General features: G+C 34.0%; 1 protein-coding gene across 3 annotated transcripts in view; it reads right to left on the bottom strand.

The window, feature by feature from the left end:
- Brinp3 (BMP/retinoic acid inducible neural specific 3) overlaps positions 1–20,455 on the bottom strand; it is a 372,378-nt gene that overhangs the window by 114,928 nt on the left and 236,995 nt on the right. For all 3 annotated transcript variants that reach the window (XM_021165977.3, XM_021165986.3, XM_029483285.2), the window contains exon 6: positions 19,466–19,702. In XM_021165977.3, the coding sequence (XP_021021636.1) occupies positions 19,466–19,702 (237 nt within the window). The remainder of the gene's footprint in view (positions 1–19,465; positions 19,703–20,455) is intronic.

The following is a 20,455-nucleotide window of genomic DNA, read 5'->3' as shown; positions in this document are numbered from 1 at the left end:
ATTGGATTATCTATGAGAAAACTCTAAGAAGAAAATTGTAGAAATAAAGCAGACACTTGAATTGAGTAATGGACAGAAAGGTCATATAGAAAGGAATAATTAGTTTGTTTGAAATATAGACTCTAAAATACAAATTCTATAACACAAATATTTAAAAACTGGAAACAAGATAAGCTGGGTTCCATTGCCTGTTCCAAAAGAGCACAGAAGTGACTTCAATATACAGAAATGTAGAACAGAGTGCTGAGGGAAACTAATGGAAGATAATTGCAATAGCTTCTAAATAATGAAGAGACTGCCTTGAGAAAGCAAGAATAACTTAATAATCAGAATAGGCTTGTTAGTTAATGTTCTAGGTTTTGTTTTGGAAACACTCAAATATTGGAGAAAAGCAAGAAGGTTAATTTCTAATCACTTTCCTAACATTGAAATGTGAAGTCACAAAGAAATTTCAATCTGAAATAATTCTCACAAATATATATGATATTTTTATTAGATATTTTCTTTATTTACATTTTAAGTGTTATCCCCTTTACAGGTTTCCTCTTCAAAACTCTCTATCCCCTACTCCCTTCCCCTCTTTCTGTGAGGGTATTCTCTTATCCACCTATGCATACTTGCTTCCCCAGCCTGGCATTTCCCAACAGTGGGTATCAAGCCTTCACAGGACCAAGAACCTCTCCTCCCATTGATGTACCACATGGCCATCCTGTGCTACATAACAAGATGGAGCCATGGGTCACTCCATGTGTACTCCTTGGTTGATGGTTTAGTCCTTGGTAGCTCTGGGGAGTTAGAATGAAGATCCTGTATTTTTGTGCCTCCCCCACTCCCATGCCACAATTTCAGATGCTCCTGCATTCAATTGAGAGATTGTTCTTTTTACCTGTGCCTTTAAAATGTACAGGGCAAAGCAGAGATGACATTACATATACATGAAGTATATAGAGTAAATAGACATTCAATATTGTGACTCTCAGTATCCTCTGACAACTGAATTCTATTACATAGTGCCATTCCCTTATCATGATACAGAATCACTCTTAGTTTAAAAATTCTTTAAAATAGAGTAGGCTAAGAAGATGGGAAGATTAAACTCATAAGATGAATGTGCAAGAATGATAGAATTATATGCAAGTGTTAAAACCAGCCCAATACACGAGACGATTTTGTGTCAATTCCTAAAGACTCAGACTAATGGACAAAAGTTAAAAGGACAGTCATTTCTATGCAGAATGGTAACTTTTTATTTGGGGAGGGAAAAATGGGTGTTGGGGGGATATAAAAATAATTTAATTTCAAATGAAGTAGATAGTGTCTTACTTAATTAGACAGGTTCAAAGTCAAAATCTGTTTAGCTTTGTGATTCACTGAGTTTTCTATCACTGGGACAATCAATACTAAACCTAAGGAAATAGAAGATTCTTCATCAGATAGGCTTAACAAGCTGGTGACCTGCAGTCTTGTCAGTTTTAAGAGTTGAGACATGGCTTCATGCTTCAGTGGTGTTTGTGAAAATTTATCTTGTTATTATGTGATGGCTTGCATAGCCAGGGTGACAAATCTATTCAACCTTTGTAGGACAACACTTGATCCAAGTTCACATAACACAGCTTCCTGAAACCTGGACAGAACACCACACATTTGTTTTGCTGCCAATTAACTTCAAGATCTTTCCACTAACACTTTGTCAACTCTTTCAGCAGGGCACTAACTTTGCCAGCACAATGGTTATTTCTTCTTTAAAGGTAGCTGTTAAGATCTTGCTAGCAAGATAACAGAAAGTAAATGGGACACCCAGTGACAGACCATTTAGCTGTGTGGCAGATGTTATGTGTGTGCTATATAGGTGTTGCCAAAGGAGAATGTAGCAGTGTTCAATGCAAAGAAAAATGTATCTTAAGAGTAAGTAAACACTGTAAATCATTGTATGATGTTCCACAACTTTACAATTATTGATGCATAAAAAACATTGAACTGTGGTAGCAGAAGACATGCTGATACTTTACGATCAAAGTGTTATGAACATTGTGTGGAACATACTGCTATTCAAGTAACATTATAAACATACCAGATTATATTTCGGCATACTGTGATATATATATACATGCAATACAAATAGGTTGAAGAGGCCTGGAATTTGAAGGAGAGTGTGAAGGGTATATGACAGAGTTGAAGGAAGAAATGAAAAGGAAGTGTTATATTAAAACCTTTTTTTAATCAGCTTTTATAAGTAAATTAGAATGATGACTACTTTAAAAACAGAAAATAGTAACAATTACTGAAGCTATCTTGAAAAATTTTATCTCACAAAGTAAATGTAGAATATGTTTTATCTCTAGTGCCTTTCATTACTTTTAAATAAATAAGCTAAGGATGTCATACAACTTCACTGCCAGTATTTTTAAAAAAATACACAAATATCACAAATTGGTATTCAATGGGACTATTCTTATGTGAACTAAATTATGTTGCTTTCTGTAACTACTTATTGTGAATCTTTCATTTTACTGTCTTCATGTAACTTCTTGCATTATTTGCAGTGCCATGATGGCTTCTATGTTTTGGTATAATTTATGCTATTGGCATCCAATCCAAAGCCTCTCAGTTGATGCTGTAGTAAGTTTTAGTTTTCCTAACAAAGTAGGGGAAGAAACAACTCCAGTTACAGAGGATTTGTGAGGCTTCTGGTTTCAGAGAATTTTGCCCATGCCCTTATCTTCTGTTCCCTCTAGTCCCATGTGTAATGCAATAAACATGCATTAGAGCAAAGTGTTTACATATGGCCTTTTGGAACAGGAAAAGAAGGGGGGACCCAGAGTAATAATAGTCCTTAAAGTGTTAAGTTTCCTGTAGCTTCATTCCTCCAGCAAGGTACATCTCACTAATGTACCAATATCTTCAAATATACCACCAGTATTTGAATCTGTCAGTATATTATTCATTTATTATGTCCAATACAATCATATCTCAATTTTGGCCCCAGCTATGAATCAGTCTCAACACATGAAGATTCTTTTAGTTGAGACACAGTTGCCATAATTTAATCTGTATTACAGAAGTTTTCAAATGACCACATATAAGGATAAATTAAAAATACTTGTTCTTGAAAAAATAGTGTGCTATGTAAGAGTGATTTTATTTAGTCTGGGCTCATATTGGAATTTAGCACTTATTACCAAATTGTTACGGGGCTACTTATGATGTAGAATTTCAAGATAATGATTACTTTAAAGCAAAATACATTTTGTGGCATTGAAGCACACACCTGTAATTCCCAGCATTTGGGAGGTAGAATCAGGAGGCCCAGGAGTTAACTAATTTCCTTGACATCATATAACTATTAAGACACCATGGACTTCAGCTCTGTTTAAAATATCAGGCAAAACAAATAAATAATAGCAAGGACTGAAATGCTCCTTACCCTTTGCATTCCCTCATAGTTCACTATAATTATAGTCTCAGTATATCAGATAATTTGGAAAATATAGAAAACATTTAACATCACGCACCACTGGACCTAATGAAACTTCAAAAAAAATTCCTAAAATGATTCTTTTCATTGCCCACATGATCAAAAATACTAATCTTTGGGTGTTTTTTTCCCACACACTGACATAATTTGTAATGTTTTTATGTCAATTCAGCATATTAGCTTTTGCCAAAATAATAAATACTACTAAAATATTTCAAGATTTCAAGAAAAACAAAATTCTCTGAGTTCTTCAGAGGGTAAGTGACTACACTTTCCATGGTCCTCTTAAGTAACAAAGATTGTCTGTCTTTCCCATCTTCAATGCCACTATTTCTTTTTGATATAACCCAAAACTAGCCACAGTCATTCTCTTGTAGTCTTCCATATGTCAGTGACCAGCAGTGATTCTGTTCATAGTTTATTTACCTAAACAACTCATATGACCACACAGCTTCAAGATGGTGGGTCATCAATTATAACCTGTTATGTGTGATATATTTGTTTGGTGAAGAATATGAATAGAAATTTTATTTTACATATAAAGTTTTTTTTTAGTACGTTTAATTTTTTCTGTAATCTTGACAATACTATTGTCTGAACCTGAGTATGCTATACAAGTGATCTGTCACTGAACTGTATCTCTGGTTCCTTTTCTCTAAACCTGAAGTATTGATTTTGAAAGCTATGAATACTAGACACAAAATGCTTCTTATAATAAATCACATATTAATAATAATTCCGTAGTATTGTGCTAGCACACATGCATGCAAAACCAACTTGAAACTCAATATATTGATGTATTGTCACTGAATAATTATAGGCAATTCACAGAAAGTGTAGTGCACTTGATTATGTAGCTATGGAAAAGATATGTTATATATGTGTTTTAGTTGATTATGTTAGAAAATCTGTCTAATGGGAAGGAGTGGAGTGAGAGAAGTCTGTCTTTATGATGTATTGAAAATGAAAAAGAATAAAACTGTATATAAATATATATGCAGTTTTATTCTTATTTGAATATATATATATATATATATATATATATATATATATATATTGTCTAACATCTAAGTGTCTAACATTTGTAAAGTAGATTAAGTAAGTTATAAAGGGCCAAGCAAACTCCAGTGGAGGAGTTTATTACGATCTACATAGCCACTCTGAGATTATCATGGAAGCAAAATTATACTGAGTGTCAATAGAGTTTGCCACAGTTTCAAAACAGTGGAGTTAAAATGAATGACCATGTAAGTTGTAAGAAATTTATAGACAAACTCCTCAGGCATACTTTCATAAAACTTACTACCAAGTCACCAATAAAATTCTCTGACTACACTGCTTTGTTCATTCACCTTTCCACAGGCTTTGAAATATTAAAAAAATGTAATAAGGACACTGTTTATCTTGTTTATACCATGTTAGGTATAATCTGTAAATGCTTTATTTCTTGTTATAACATGTATTTGAGTAAATTATGAGTTGCATATAGATTAATATAACATAACAATCAGAAAGAACCTATATCAACTCTGTGAAGTGACATCTTTATGATGGTTTAAATCCAATTAAAAACAAAATTATCTCTAACTCCTCCATTGGGTACCATGTTCAGTGCAATGGTTGGATGTAAGCATACACCTCTGCATTTGTCAGACTCTGGCAGAGCATCTCAGGAGACAGTTATATAAAATCTACCAACAAAGAGTACATATGGAGGGACCCATGGCTCCAGCGGCATACTTAGCAGAGGATGGCCTTGTCAGGCTTCAGTGGAAGAAGAGGCCCTTAGTCCTGTGAAAGGCTAGATGCCCCCAGTGTAAAGGAATTCAAGGGTGGGGAGGTAGGAGTGGGTGGGTTGGTAGGGAAGCACCCTCATAGAATCAGGGGGAGGGAGAATGGAATAAGGGGTTTCTGGAGGAAACCAAGAAAGGGGATAACATTTGAAATGTAAGTAAAGAAAATATCCAATAAAATAAAATAAAATATATCTATTTTGTCTGCTTTTTCTTTATGTTCTACTAACTTTTTCTGAATGACATTTCAAGGCATTGTTCATTTATTAGTTCACATTTAAACAAGAAATTCCATAAATACAAAACACAAAAAGCCCAACATTCAAAGTTCATATATGACATTCAATATAACATAGAAAATATTTATATTGTTTAAATTTATTTTGAGGGCACATTTTTTGAAAACAAATAAGATAGTTATTGTGACATTTTCAGAAAAATAAACGAAGACAATTGAGGAAAACAAAGCTACAATCAATATTTGGTGACACATTTCATTGTATTTTATTATCTATTGAACAGTAAATGTATTATGATTTATAATGTGTTTACTTTGTATAGCATACAGTACTAAGTTTTGTGTAATGAATCAAAGAAACATGTTCTTCTTAGCCCCACAGAAATGTCAAACCCCTTTCAGACTCTTGAAATCCTAGAACTGATTTTTGACAGGAATAAAAGACATGAAGGCCAACTGGACCAGGTATGAGGTATTTGGCAGTAAGACTCAGACTCTAAATCAAGCATCATTGCACAAAACACCTGCTTGGCACTCTATAGACATTCTACTTCAGATGAGACCAAAAATTAATTGAACTGCAAAATAAAATTTGTTAATGTCAAAGGTGTTATTCATACTATAGTAAATACTGCACAATATCATCAGAGGGAAGACCATAGCTAATCAAACACAATAACATGAAATCCAACTTGGTTTTCTAATTCCTTCCTTGGACCTGGAAACTATATTTTATTTGGAAATTATTTAAAAATTATGGTAGAGCCAAAGAGAAATTACTGTCAGTTAAAAAAATATATTGTTTTTAGAGAAACTTAGATTACAACTTGATATTTTTTTATTAGGTAATTTCCTCAATTACATTTCCAATGCTATCCAAAAAGTCCCCAATACACTCCCCCCCACCAGTCCCCCACTCACCCATCCCCACCCCTTGGCCCTGGCATTCCCCTGTACTGGGGCATATAAAGTTGGCAAGTCCAATGGGCCTCTCTTTCCAGTGATGGCCTACTAGGCCATCTTTTGATACAAATGCAGCTAGAGACAAGAGCTCTGGGGTACTGGTTAGTTCCTAATAATGATCCACCTATGGGGTTGCAGTTCCCTTTAGCTCCTTGGGTACTTTCTCTAGCTCCTCCATTGGGGGCCCTGTGATCCATCCAATAGCTGACTGTGAGCATCCACTTCTGTGTTTGCTAGGCCCCGGCATTGTCTCACAAGAGCTTATTTTCTTGTCTTAACTCTAACATACCAAGTTCCCTTAAGGAGTTATGTGATAAACACGAAAATAATAGCCACAATAAATATAACCCACATGAAGACAACATTGTGTGTGGTAGTTTAATGGGTAGAATAATTTTCTTTTTAGGTCATCAGTCTAAATAAAGTTGCCACATGATAAATGAAGTTGCTGAAATTTTCAAAGAGCAAGAGATTGGTTAAAGTCTTTGTGGCTTGTTACTAATAAAGTTTGTGTGGCTTGCTTCAGCTATTTGGTTTATATAAAAATTAAAGATAACATAGAAAAATACATTGAAGTTCATTTAAGCCTGGATACATTTAATTTTCCTGCTAGTACATAAAATTAAGGAAAGATAATTAGAAAGGGAAAATTCTGTATATTACCCCCATGTTATAAAATTGTATGACTTGATGAATTGCAGAGATTATGAGTCTTGTATTTGAAAATCCAACTGGCATTTTGACTTTACAGAAACACTGTGTCTCCTACTCTTCAATGCTATGGTAAAATGTTATTTTCCTGTTTCCTATCAAATCAGGCTACAACATAAAATATGATTATAAATATATTGAAGAGAGGCTCACTAGGGAACCTATGGAAATTGACAGTATTTTACCCAGAACCGAACTTGAATTCCGCAATAAGTAAAATGAAGAGCAGACTTTAGTTGAGCTGTGGTGAATATAGAATATGCAAACTGCATTTCTTTTTATCTAGGATATAGGGTCATTTCCCATTGCAGGACTGTCATGCTGGTCTTGACTTCTACAGAAATTTGAACCAGAAGTGTATGGATAAATACAAGTCCCTAGTGAAAAGCCTAATCTTGTAGCATTGAGCTAATGGCTTATGGAGATATCGATGACACTGAAGAGTATCTGCAATTGGAATTGTAACACAGGTATTGAGAAAATAATGGGTAAAATGTTATCTGCAGTAGCTAGAAAATAATATTTTCAACAATATTTGGACTTGGTGAAGAAAAATCAGTTCTGTTTCTGACAACACTTTGTAGTCAGGTGTTGCCCAGAATTGTTCTACGTGACAATGAGATGTTCTTCCACATGATAACAGGACTGTTAGCCCATGTTCTTGGATTAAAAAGGTGAAGAATCCCTATGGTCAATAACCAATGGGGGTAGGGGGCAGGAAGCAGTGCAATGTGTGGCAAACAAACTGCAGTACCTTAGTTCAGAGATAATTTTGATTTTTGTCATATATATATAGATAGATAGATAGATAGATATAGATATAGATATAGATATAGATATAGATATAGATATAGATATAGATATAGATATAGATATAGATACACAAAATTTTTACAATGTCATGAAACAAAAGCCTAAACAAAAGGTAATATGTTTAAACCTGATGTAATAGAAAAAAATATCTATTTTTCAACTTTGAAAATTTAGAGAATGCATTCAGTTTTGGAGCTAATATTACTTCAGTCTGTTAAAAAGGATGCACCCATGGGATCCTCATATTACATAGTAAGTAGCCTTAGAGTCTATGCCTTGAAGAAACCTGTTTACTATAAGTACTTACAATTGGATTCCTCACAGTTGCAGATTTTATACAGATAAAACAATAATTATTTCCCTTTTAAGACATACATAAGCACAAGGTATGTACAATCTTATAAGTGAATATTAGAACCAAAGGACCATCCTCGCCCTTACACTGTATTACAGAGCTATAGTGATCAAAACTGCATGGTATTAGTACAGTGACTGGCAGATTAATGGAATAGAATTGAAGATCCAGAAATGAACCCACACATCTATGGTCACTTCATCTTTGATAAAGGAGCAAAAACCATCGAGTGGAAAAAAGACAGCATTTTCAACAAACGGTGCTGGCTCAACTGGAAATCAGCATGTAGAAGAATACAAATCAATTTATTTTTTTGTTTTGTTTTGTTTTTGTTTTTGTTTTTTTGAGACAGGGTTTCTCTGTGTAGCCCTGGCTGTCCTGGAACTCACTTTGTAGACCAGCCTGGTCTCGAATTCAGAAATCCACCTGCCTCTGCCTCCCAAGTGTTGGGATTAAAGGAGTGCACCACCACCACCCGGCTATTATTATCTTCTTGTACAAATCTCAAGTCCAAGTGGATCAAGGATCTTCACATAAAATCAGACACACTGAAACTAATAGAAAAGAAAGTTGGGAAGATTCTCAAACATATAGGTACAAGGAAAAAATTCCTGAACAGAACACCAGTGGTTTATGCTCTAAGATCTAATAGGACTCCATAAAACAACAAAGATTCTGCTAGGCAATGGACACTGTCAATAGGAAAAAACAGCAACCAACAGATTGGGAAAAGATCTTTACCAATTTTACATCCCATAGAAGGCTAATATCCAATATATACAAAGAACTCAAGAAGTTAGACTTCAGAAAACCAAATAACCTTATTAAAAATGGGGTACAGAGCTAAACAAAGAATTCTCAACTGAGGATACTGAATGTCTGGGAAGCACCTAAAAATGTTTAACATCCTTAGTCATCAGGGAAATGCAAATCAAAACAACCCTGAGATTCCACCTCACACTAGTCAGAATGGCTAAGATCAAAAACACAGGTGAAAGCAGATGCTAGCAGACAAGGATTTGGGTAAATAGGAACATTCCTCCATTATTGGTGGGATTGCAAGCTGTTACAACCACTCTGGAAATCAGTCTGGTGGTTCTCCAGAAAATTGGACATAGTACTACCTGAGGACTCAAATATAACACTACTGGGCATATTCTCAAAAGATGCTCCAACATATAACAAGCACACATGTTCCACTATGTTCATAGCAGCCTTATTCATAATAGCCAGAAGCTAGAAAGAACCCAGATGTCTTTCAACAGAGGAATAGATACAGAAAATGTGGTATGTTTACACAATTGAGTACTACTCAGCTATTAAAAACAATGAATTTATAAAATTCTTAGGCAAATGGATAGAATTTGAAAATCTCATCCTAAGTGAGGTAACCCAGTCACAAAAGAACACACATAGTATGCACTCACTGATAAGTGAATAGCAGCCCAAAAGCTTGGAATACCCAATATTCAATTTACAAACAACATGAAGCTCAAGAAGGAAGACCAAAGTGTGGATGCTTCAGTTCCTACTTCTTAGAAGGGGGAACAAAATACTCACAGGATGAAATGCTGAGACGAAGTGTGGAACAGAGACTGAAGGAAAAGCCATCCAGAGACTGCTCCACCTGGAGATCCATGCCATATACAGTAACCTAACCCAGACACTATTTTTTATACCAAAAAGCTCCCATTGACTGGAGCCTGATATACCTGTCTCCTAAGAGTCTCTGACAAATACAGAGGCACATGCTGGCAGCCAATCACTGGACTGAGCATGGGGTCCCAGAGGAGAAATTAGGGAAAGGACTGAAAGGGTTTGCAACCCATATGAAGAACAACAGTATCAACCAACCAGGCACACACACCCCCAAGATCCCAGGAACTAAACCATCAACCAAAGAGTACACATGACAAGACCCATGGCTCCATTCTCATATGTAGCAAGGGATGGCCTTGTTGGACTTCAGTGGGTGGAGAGGCCCTTTGTCCTGGGAAAGCTTGATGCCCCAGTGTAAGGGAAATCTAGGGTGGGGAGTCAGGAGTGCATCGGTGGGTGAGCACCCTAATAGAAGCAGTGGGAGGGAGGATGGGATAGGGGATACCCATGAAGGAAACTAGAACGGGATAATTTTGATGTAAATATATAAAATATCATATAATAATAAAAAAAGAATACCCATGATACAATTCAGAAACTATATGGAGCTTAAAAAGAAGGAAGGCCAGTAGCATATGTAGCAGGGGATAGCAAGGACTGAAGGAGTGAGGGGAATTGCAACCTCATAGGAAGAACAATATTAACTAATTAGACCACCTAGATTTCCCAAGAATAAACCACCAAACAAAGAGTACACATGGAGGGATCTATGGCTCCAGATACATATGTTGCAGAGGATGGTCTTTTCTAACATCAATGGGAGGGTAGGCCCTTGGTCCTGTAGAGTTTGATGCCCCAGGGTAGGATGATTATAGAACTGAGGTGGGAGTGGATAGGTGCATGGGTGGAGGAGCACCCTCATAGAAGAAAGGGGTGAAAGATTCACTGGAAAGGGAATACAATTTGTCTGTTAATCTTTTCGGGGTGGATGTCTTTACTATGATTTCTCAGTTAGGATCCAGTGTTTCTGGATGGGAGACTGGCTTGTTGGTTCTTGTCTTGGTATCCTAGGTTTGGTGACAGGATATCATTTTCTTTTTCTTTTCTTTTTTTTTTTTTATTTTCTTTTTTATTTTTATTTGTATAGCCCTGGCTTTCCTGGAAATCACTCTGTATAATAGGCTGGCCTTGAACTCAGAATTCTGCCTGCATCTGCCTTCCAAGTGCTGGGATTAAAGGCATGTGCCACCACTGCCCTCCAGGATTGCATTTCTTAATTTCTTTGTATTTCACATAGTTTTCATTATCACAGGCTAAGAATTTAATATGGTTTACAACTAGAAATCTAGTACACAGGATATATCATAGTAAAAATTACACACTGTTGAAAACATTGAAACTTTAAATGCACAGACAGACTATCTTTCATGAAAAACACTAGAGAGGCTAAATTTGTTTTACCCAACAGATTTTAACAATTGTTTCATGTGTAATTTTCTAAGAAATGCTACAATAATGAGTAGAAATACTTTGTTTTTACTTCCCATCTTAAATGATGATTTTTTTCCACATAGATTATATTCTGGTTATATGATCTTGGAAGGAGAAAATGAAACTCACAGAAATTTATAATAAATGAGAAGAAAAAAATAATATTCAAAGTCAAATATGTAAATGTGAAGGAAATAAACTTTAGCGTCCTATGCCAAACATGTTGAAATATTTTCTTTCTCTATACAGTCTCTCTATTTATTGAAGATGGTACTTCACTTGTCTTGCATTCAAAGGTGATAGGATTACAGATATGTGCATATGCCACCTACAAAACTTGTCCTTAAGTTTATGTTCTTTCACTTCTCCAGTCTTTTCTACTGTTAAAGCCCTTTATCAATTCCCAATTTTAATGGCTGTCCTTAAAACAGATCATCTCAAACTTAATAAAAGCTAAAGAAAAAATATCTGTTCATGTTATCAACATTCTACACACAGAGTAAGAAGTACCTAAGGCTTTCCCTGATGTAGCAAAAGAAGCCTATATTCACTATTGCTTATACTGATAAACTGGATTTCACTAGAAGGTGGTACAGAATGTCTTTAATTCTGGCACTCTACAGACAAAGGAAGGCGGTGCTCTGAGTTTAAGATTGGCCTGGTCTATAGGCCAAGTGCCAGGAAAGCCAGGGCCTCCCCAGAGAAACCCTGTTTCAAACCAAAGCATTATGAAACAAAACAAAACAAAACAAAACAAAACAAAACAAAACAAAACAAAAAAAAAAAAAAAAAAAAAAAAAAAACAAACAAAAGAAGACAGAAAAAGGTAAAATAAGAAAGAAAGAAAAAAAGAAAGAAAGAAAGAAAGAAGGAAGGAAGGAAGGAAGGAAGGAAGGAAGGAAGGAAGGAAGGAAGGAAGGAAGGAAGGAAGGAAGGGAAGAAAGAAAAAAAGGGAAACAGAAATAAATTTGGTTTTGTTGTCTTTGTTTCTGCTTGGTTTGTTTTGGTTTGTTTTGGTTTTTGTTTTTATTTTTGATTGAGTGTGTGTGTGTGTGTGTGTGTGTGTGTGTGTGTGTGTGTGTGTGTGTATGAGAACGATACCGGTCGTGGTAAGTCATGAATCTCAGGCTGTCTTCAAACTTACTATGAGTTCTGAATGACTTTTGACTCCTGGTCTTTTCCCTTCCATTTTCTAATTAGGTGGATTATTGGTTTGTACTACACCGACTTTTTGTGGTGATATGAATTAAACCCAAGGTCTCCTTTATTATATGAAAGCACTCTATTGAACAAGTCTTATTCTCGAACGTAAGCAATTCTTAACACTTTCTCTGCCCTTCCATATCTACTAAAATTAATAATAATAATAATAATAATAATATTCATGTCTCTTTGGGAAAAATAAAAACTATTTTTCTTGGAAATTTTAGAGAACATTTCTGGAGTTAGAAGTCACTCAGATTTTCATCTGGGTTTAATAATATTCCATTCAGGGAGAGGGGAGCTTATAATTAGCAGACATCATCGGTAGCCATGCTGTGTACCAGTTTATATAATAAACCATGAAATGCTATGTCTGAAATGTGGATCTGTAAAGAAAATAAGACTCATTATTGGGGCGGAAAATTAAAATCGAATAGGATGTAGCAAGTTTGTTCTAAATGTCCTAGCTTCTAAAGTGCCTTTTGACATTCAAGTCCTTTGTTTGTGCACAATGCTATTCCCCAGAAAACAGTTTTTGTTTGTTTTTTGTTTTTGTTTTCCATATAAGCTGATAGTCAACTGTCACCTGAAGTGATTTTTTTTGAGAAGGTAAATTTTAGAAATATTTTACATGAAACTAAGAGGCAAGCATATGCACTGAGTTTGTACATGGACATACATGAGCTTTTTTAAACCATAACATTACGGACAGTCCTATCCTTAGAGAAATTTTCAAGTTTCATATCAAATGTTTAAATGCACAACACTCTCCAAAAGTCACACCTAGACATTTTCCATTACAAAGTGCTCTCTAACTGACATTCTTAGAACACCAAATAAACGTCTTTTAATATAATAGGACATGTTCTTGTTGAAGATACTGTTGACTGCATATCACACTTCGGATTCTGAATAAGCCAAGTGCTAACAGAAGTATTTGAATGTTTTATGTCAAAATGTTTCTAAAATGTTTGTGCTTTATATCAACAAACTGTTTTTCCTTTAAGACAATTACCTGTAAAAAACCAGTTATTCTCTAACCTTTCCTTAATAAATAAGTTTCTCACTTATAAAAAATAGTTAACAGAAAATAAATAGAAAATATAATATCATTTGTTTGGGTTTATTTGTTTTGGGAAGATTTGGTAAATTTTTTATAATTTAATTTTAAATAAAACCAGATATGTATGTAAATTAAATAGTTTAATTTTCTCCATTAAGGATGGGAATGTGGCCCAAATATTGGAAAATACATTATCTTTTCATTATTGAAAATATAATTGTTGTTTTCATATAATTAAGCATAGCAAATAAATATTTAGTCACTGCAAATATAACTGTATGAATACCTATGTTACTATTCTCTTCATTTGTAATTACAGCTTATACTCGAGGTACCTGTGTACCAATAACATTTACTATAAATGCCTCATTTTCTGGAAATGTAAAGAATAAATGCATTCTATATCATTTTTATAATTAGCCTTATAAATTTCTGTGTTTCACACTCTGACATGCCCCATATTGTTATTTTTCCTTCAGAAAGATTCTTCTAATATCACATCAACATTTTCCTATAATTAAGTATATTGGAGACATTCTCGGATTTGTAAGGTTTGAAAATTAGTACATTTGTTCTTAAAACTGCCTGACACTTTTGTTTACAGGCTGTAATAAGTATATTATCTAAGACTTGCATATAATAGAATAAAATGACCTCTATACAAGCATGCTGCTCTAATCTACAAATTGGATTTTATATGTGAAAATTGTAAGCATAGCCAACAGAAAACATTTACAAACAAGTTACCTTGACCTGATGAAATTTGCAACTTACTTTTCTTCTTTTTTGTATGTGGTGACTGCAATTAGCAGTTTAAATTACTGAGTTATGCACCCTGACATACTTCGTGCTGCTATTAGTACCTGTGAAAAACACTTCTAAATTCAGATAATTATCTTCCTAATTAAAGAATTACACGCTGATATATCTCAGTTTCAATGAATAAAATGTTTTAGCCTGTTAATTACTAGCATTTGTTTTATTTTTCAAGTTAAATTGAATCAACCATTTAAAAGAAGACTACAGTGTGTCCTTTTTTTTTTTTTTTTTTTTTGGTTTGGTTTTTGTCTCTTTATATAAAGCATAAAAGGATTTGAATTTCTGCAATAATGGTAAGCATGTCAAATTCTTATGTCTTGTATCTATAAGTTTTCAAATCCATAAAAGAAAATAGTTCTGTCATGTCTTTACACAAATGCATTTGATTGTTTAATTTCTCTGGTAGTTGGAGAAACAACAGGAATAGAAGTTTTTAAATGGTTGTGTAAGGAATTACTTTAAAGATATTTTTTTGTCAATTTTCTTCTCCTTCAACTTCGTATATCAACATGATACATGCTGGTTATCTTTTACCTGCCTTCCACATACTATTAGAGGGTATCTATTAAAGCCCGATGTGATGATCGTTGACAATACAAATTAAGACAGAAGAAATGTTTCAGGAGAGTTCAGATATGGACTTGTGAGACTCTCCCCCATGCAGGAAATTCATGCTGTTGTGAGATCAGGACTACTATGGGTCTTTCATAACCTGTAGAAAGTCTCTCACAATCACTATTTTCTAATTCCTACATTACATGGGCACTATTTGTAAAAATCACAGTTCAATTATCTTTAGACACTACTAGGCCCAAGGTGACCCTGAACATAATTCCACACAGACATTGCTGTAGACCAACACATCCACTCATGCTTGTCAAGTATCTGCCTCCTATTCTGTATTTCAATCATCAATGCTTTCATATCTATATGTTTTGTTAACTTGTAATTTGGTTTACTAATTATGCTTTTATCTAGGATAAAACTACTTTAAGAACAATAAATTGCTTATTACTTTTTAATGTAACATTATGCTGTTTTATACATTTTTCTATCACCATTTTTGATTCTAAATATCTGGTGAACATTTTACAGTATTTATCTTATACTTCCATTATTTTATCCAGACAATGTCATTATGGCAAGCAGAAAGACTTTAGCAGTTCATTTCAGTATTTATCAATTTTCAAAGTCTGACTTACTTAAAATATTAAGTATATTTTAACTGGTACATAAAGTGTGATTTATCATATCAGGACACAGTGCGTTGCTTTATATCAAGATCATTGTTGTCACTATTGCATCAGTGCTTTATGATTAAAACTTCAAAACCATTTCATCCACTATCTACCATGACAGTATTAAATAGTAGCACACCAGAACTTACACCATACACTGAGAAAGGTTTCTGGTCCCTTCTGCTCATCTATTCCTTTCACTTGCTAGAATTCTTGTTTAAATATATTTTGTGAATAGAATCCTATGGAATTTGTCTTTCTGTGCTTCTTATTTCTCTAAACAAAATGATCTTGATTTCCAAATGTGTTGAAAATTATAGAATTTCATTATTTGGGATAATGTAGGAGGGCTCTGTTGGTTTCTTAACTCCATGGAGTATTCACTTTTAAGCTTTCACTTTAACTGCCATTTTGGCTTCTGTTATGGAGTTGCTATTTCATATCTCCTTTGTATGCAAAAGTTCACTGCACAGGGTTGGAAGTTTCTATTTTTAGCTGGACCACTGCAGATATTGTTATTGAGTAAAGTAAAGTCTTGATGCTTTAGTTTTCATTGCCTTCATGATTAGAAAATTTAAGCATTTTTAAAAAATAATTTTGTCCATTTATATGTCATTTTTATTAAAAAAAGATTTAGGTTAATTTCTTTCAATTTTTGCTTTGGGATTTTAAAGTTCCTCATATTCTAAATATTATACCCTTTTCTGATTGTTTTCTAAAATTTTCTTCTATTTCTCAGAGTAATCTTTATTATTCATTCTTTTATATGTAGTATAGAACTTGTTCATTATGGTTTTATACTATTTGTAGATATTTGTTTCTATTTTCTGTGCTTTAGGGTATTTTTAAAATATATTTTTTTCTTTTATGTGATAAGCCATATCTCATACGATGTTTTTTAGTCTTTTTGTGACTTTATATTACTTTTAACATTCAAAATATGAGGAAGTGCCTATGGTTTTCAGACTCAGGTCTTGATTAAGTCAAATAGATTTATGTCTACTATTTTACTCTTCCCGTTCAACATGGCACCACAAGACCAACTGAAAGCAGCCAGACAAGTAAGCTAAAGGGCACACAAGAACTTGAAAAAATAACTTAGATTATCACATATTTGACATGACCCATTATCTTTTACATATTTTTGATACTTTCATTACTGGGTACTCTATTTAAAACAATCTCAACTCTACTCTCCACTTCCATCTCCTGCTTCTGGCACCATTTTTTCTCTAATTAATGACAAATTCATCTTTAATTAATATTATTTTGACTTCTGCTTAAATATTTGGGATTGGATAACCCAATTATGCACAATATTAAGAAATGTAAGCTCATAGATACCAATCAGATTCACAAGGACAAACACAGACACACAGACACAGACACACACACACACACACACTCTACACATGTTCCACAAAACCTTTGAAGGGTTTGTTCCTGGGGAATACTAATTCTCTCAGTGCACATTGTTTGCCTATTGTTTATAGTCAAAGGATGTAGCTTTATGAAATTTTTCCCACCTATGTCGGTAGGTCAAGTGATGTATGTTGTGTAGGTCTGGTTTAGACAGCCATATTCTTAAGGTTTTGTGGATAAAGTTGTCTATAGTATATACAACACACACATACACACACACACACACACAGACACACACATACTCATGCCAAATAACATGAACAAATAAATAAGGTAATTTGATCAAAGAGAAGGAAGCATGATGCTTATGTAACTTAAGAATATATTAGAATTTAAAATAAGCGATGACTCATGGGATTATAATAGAATGACAATGAAACAGCCCAGTAGAATAGTAAAGAGAACTGAGAAGTAAAGGTATATTATGGTACATGTGTAGTGTGTGTGTGTGTGTGTGTGTGTGTGTGTGTGTAGTGTGTGTGTGTGTGTGTGTGTGTGTTTGTGTCTGTGTTTGTCCTTGTGAATCTGATTGATATCTATGAGCTTACATTTCTTAATATTGTGCATAATACTTTCTTCAATCAAGAAAGTATTGTGAATCTTTATGTCCTCATAAATGTTTTAGAAACAATTTTCATCTTCAGTGGGCCACCATTTCATTATTTAATATTTTCTATTTTCAATAATCACTATAAGAGCTGATCATGTTAAAATCTCTAAAGCCAAACTCGAAGTTGTAATCAAGCTTTGGTTTACAGCTGTCCTGAAACAGTCCTATACCACATTTAATTCTAAATCTTGTATTAGCGATTGTAGCATTCCTCTGTATAAGATTCTATTAACCCAATTCAGGCTTTATTCGTTTAACTATCTAACCATCAGCTTTCGCATCTAGATTTAAATTAAGGCAAAGAATATAAAGACTTACTGCCCAGTGTGCACTCTCAGTATAATCATTACAACCTAATTGGGCTGCAGACAGTTGTTCAGGTTACTTGCCCTGAGGCAGAAAAATTTTCCAAAGACTAGGAAGGTTCGCAGGTTTGAAACCTGCCATGAGTTGATAAATGTGCCCCAAGGAAAACCACTTGCAGAAAGTCAGAGTGTTCATTCATCATTTTTTCTCCAGCATTTTCCATCCTTACCTTCATTCTTGTCAAGTCTATCCTTCTAACAAAAACTTTGCTATTTTTTTCAAATATATTTAACTACAAACTTGACAAATTATACATATTATACACAATTTATTGTTAAGATATACAGAACTAGTATGGATCAAACTAAGTAAAGTATCCATTATCCCCCACAGTAAGACTTCTTTTGATAATATTAGGAGTTTCATCCAGAAAAAAATTCAAATATAAAACATAGTTCTATTTCTATAGTCACAAACTATGCAATAACTCCTAAGTTTTATTCTTTTATCCCAACTGAAATGTTGTGTTAGTAAATAACCATTCCCTTAAAACACAATGTCTATTCTCTGTTTTCAGGTCTTCATTCTTTATTTTGACAAAAATAAACCTAACAGTATGGGTTCTTTCCAGTGCTATTTACTGTTTTGTGTATAATATCCTGCTTCACTTTGCTTGTTTGAGGATCATTCATTCCTAACACATTTTGACTAAATCATATCATTCATAATACATTAGGTTTATTATTTCTTGCTTCATTATACATTACTATCCATTGTCTTTTAAACATTGTTATATTAATTTGAGGAATATTTTTACCTTCTTTTGTTTTAAGGTCAGCATTGGAAAAAATATAGTCTCAAAGCAGACACACATGCTTATAAGTTATGCAGTTAACTAGAAGCAGTTTTGTTTTGTTTTGTTTTGTTTTGTTTTGTTTTGTTTTGTTTTGTTTTGTTTTGTTTTTTCAAGACAGGGTTTCTCTATGTAGCTCTGGCTGTCCTGGAACTCACTTTGTAGACCAGGCTGGCCTCGAACTCAGAAATCTGCCTGCCTCTGCCTCCCAAGTGCTGGGATTAAAGGTGTGCCCTATCACACCCTACAATTCTTAATATGTGGTTAACTTCAAATCAGGAACAGGTTGTACTCCGGTACCAATAGCATATAAGCAATACATAAAACGCTAATACGCTCAGTAAAACACTTACCTTGCAGTAACAAATGCAATCTTAATATCCACACAAAGGACTGATAAAAACGAAAAACTTTCCATCCATGAAGTGAACATAGTTTCCACAGGAGCAATCAGTACTTTCTTCGTATCTTTGGGCCAAGGCAAACTTGATGGTATTAAAAGCTCTGTCTTACCTGAATCTTCAAAGTCACTGTTGTAGGCTTTCCATGTTTCTGTTATTCGAAGAAGATTCTCTTCCATGGCTTGAATATCCATGGAAGGGCAATTACATTCTGGGAATTTTGGACCACAGTGGCACCAGCAGTCATTATCCTTGCAGATAAACTCCCCCTCAGAATTGCAGGCAATGTAGCTCAGCGCTGCCTGTACAAAACGTTCCTGAAGGTAGTCGGGAAGGAGAACTTGAAGCCCTTGAAAGACAAATGAAATGATCAAGTTTGTGGCCTCAAGCATCATCAGAAAGCACTTATTTACAATGTCCTGAGTAGAGAAGGTAAATGCTATCATTTTAACCTATGAATATACCTCTATTTAAAAAACTATCATTAGGAAAGGTATCTTCCTACACATTTTCAGTACTCAAAGGCTACAGGAATATAGAGTCTCAAAATTTACACAAAAGATTATTATTCTATTAAAAACCAGTCCTTTGGATCTTTGATGTAATTGATTAGGGCATTTGACAATGTTTTACAAAAACTGCCTCTTGATCTCAATACCTTCTTACTTTTAGCCTATCATTCTGTCAAAACTATAAAAATATAATATCATTAGTTGTGTTCTAAGATTTGCATCAAAGATAGGATGTAGAAATTAACACAGGACACAAAGAAGCCTATCTTATATGAGTCTATTGTTTAGGAGTAAGGACAAAGATTGAGTAGAGAGGAGCAGATGGTCTGACATAGTTTCTTCACAGTCCATTTCTTTGTTGTGTGCAAGTTATCCCTACTGATTCAGTTAATTACTTTATTAGATGCCAGTTTAGTAGTTACTATCTCTTTAGGGAATTGTTATGTGAAATAAATATTAAACATAATATTTGAAACTTTCCATTTAATATATTTTGAGAAAAATATAATTTCAGTTCCACAATCTTTGGATACATAAAAACATTTTTTATAAAAGGATGAAATATGCTAACTAAGCCTCACATGCTGATA

The sequence above is a fragment of the Mus caroli genome, unplaced genomic scaffold, assembly GCF_978045245.1.
Source record: "Mus caroli unplaced genomic scaffold, Mus_caroli_1 scaffold_1, whole genome shotgun sequence".
In the NCBI taxonomy this organism is placed as follows: domain Eukaryota; kingdom Metazoa; phylum Chordata; class Mammalia; order Rodentia; family Muridae; genus Mus; species Mus caroli.
The sequence above is the reverse complement of the archived record's forward strand: the minus strand, read 5'-3'. Positions and strand labels throughout refer to the sequence as shown.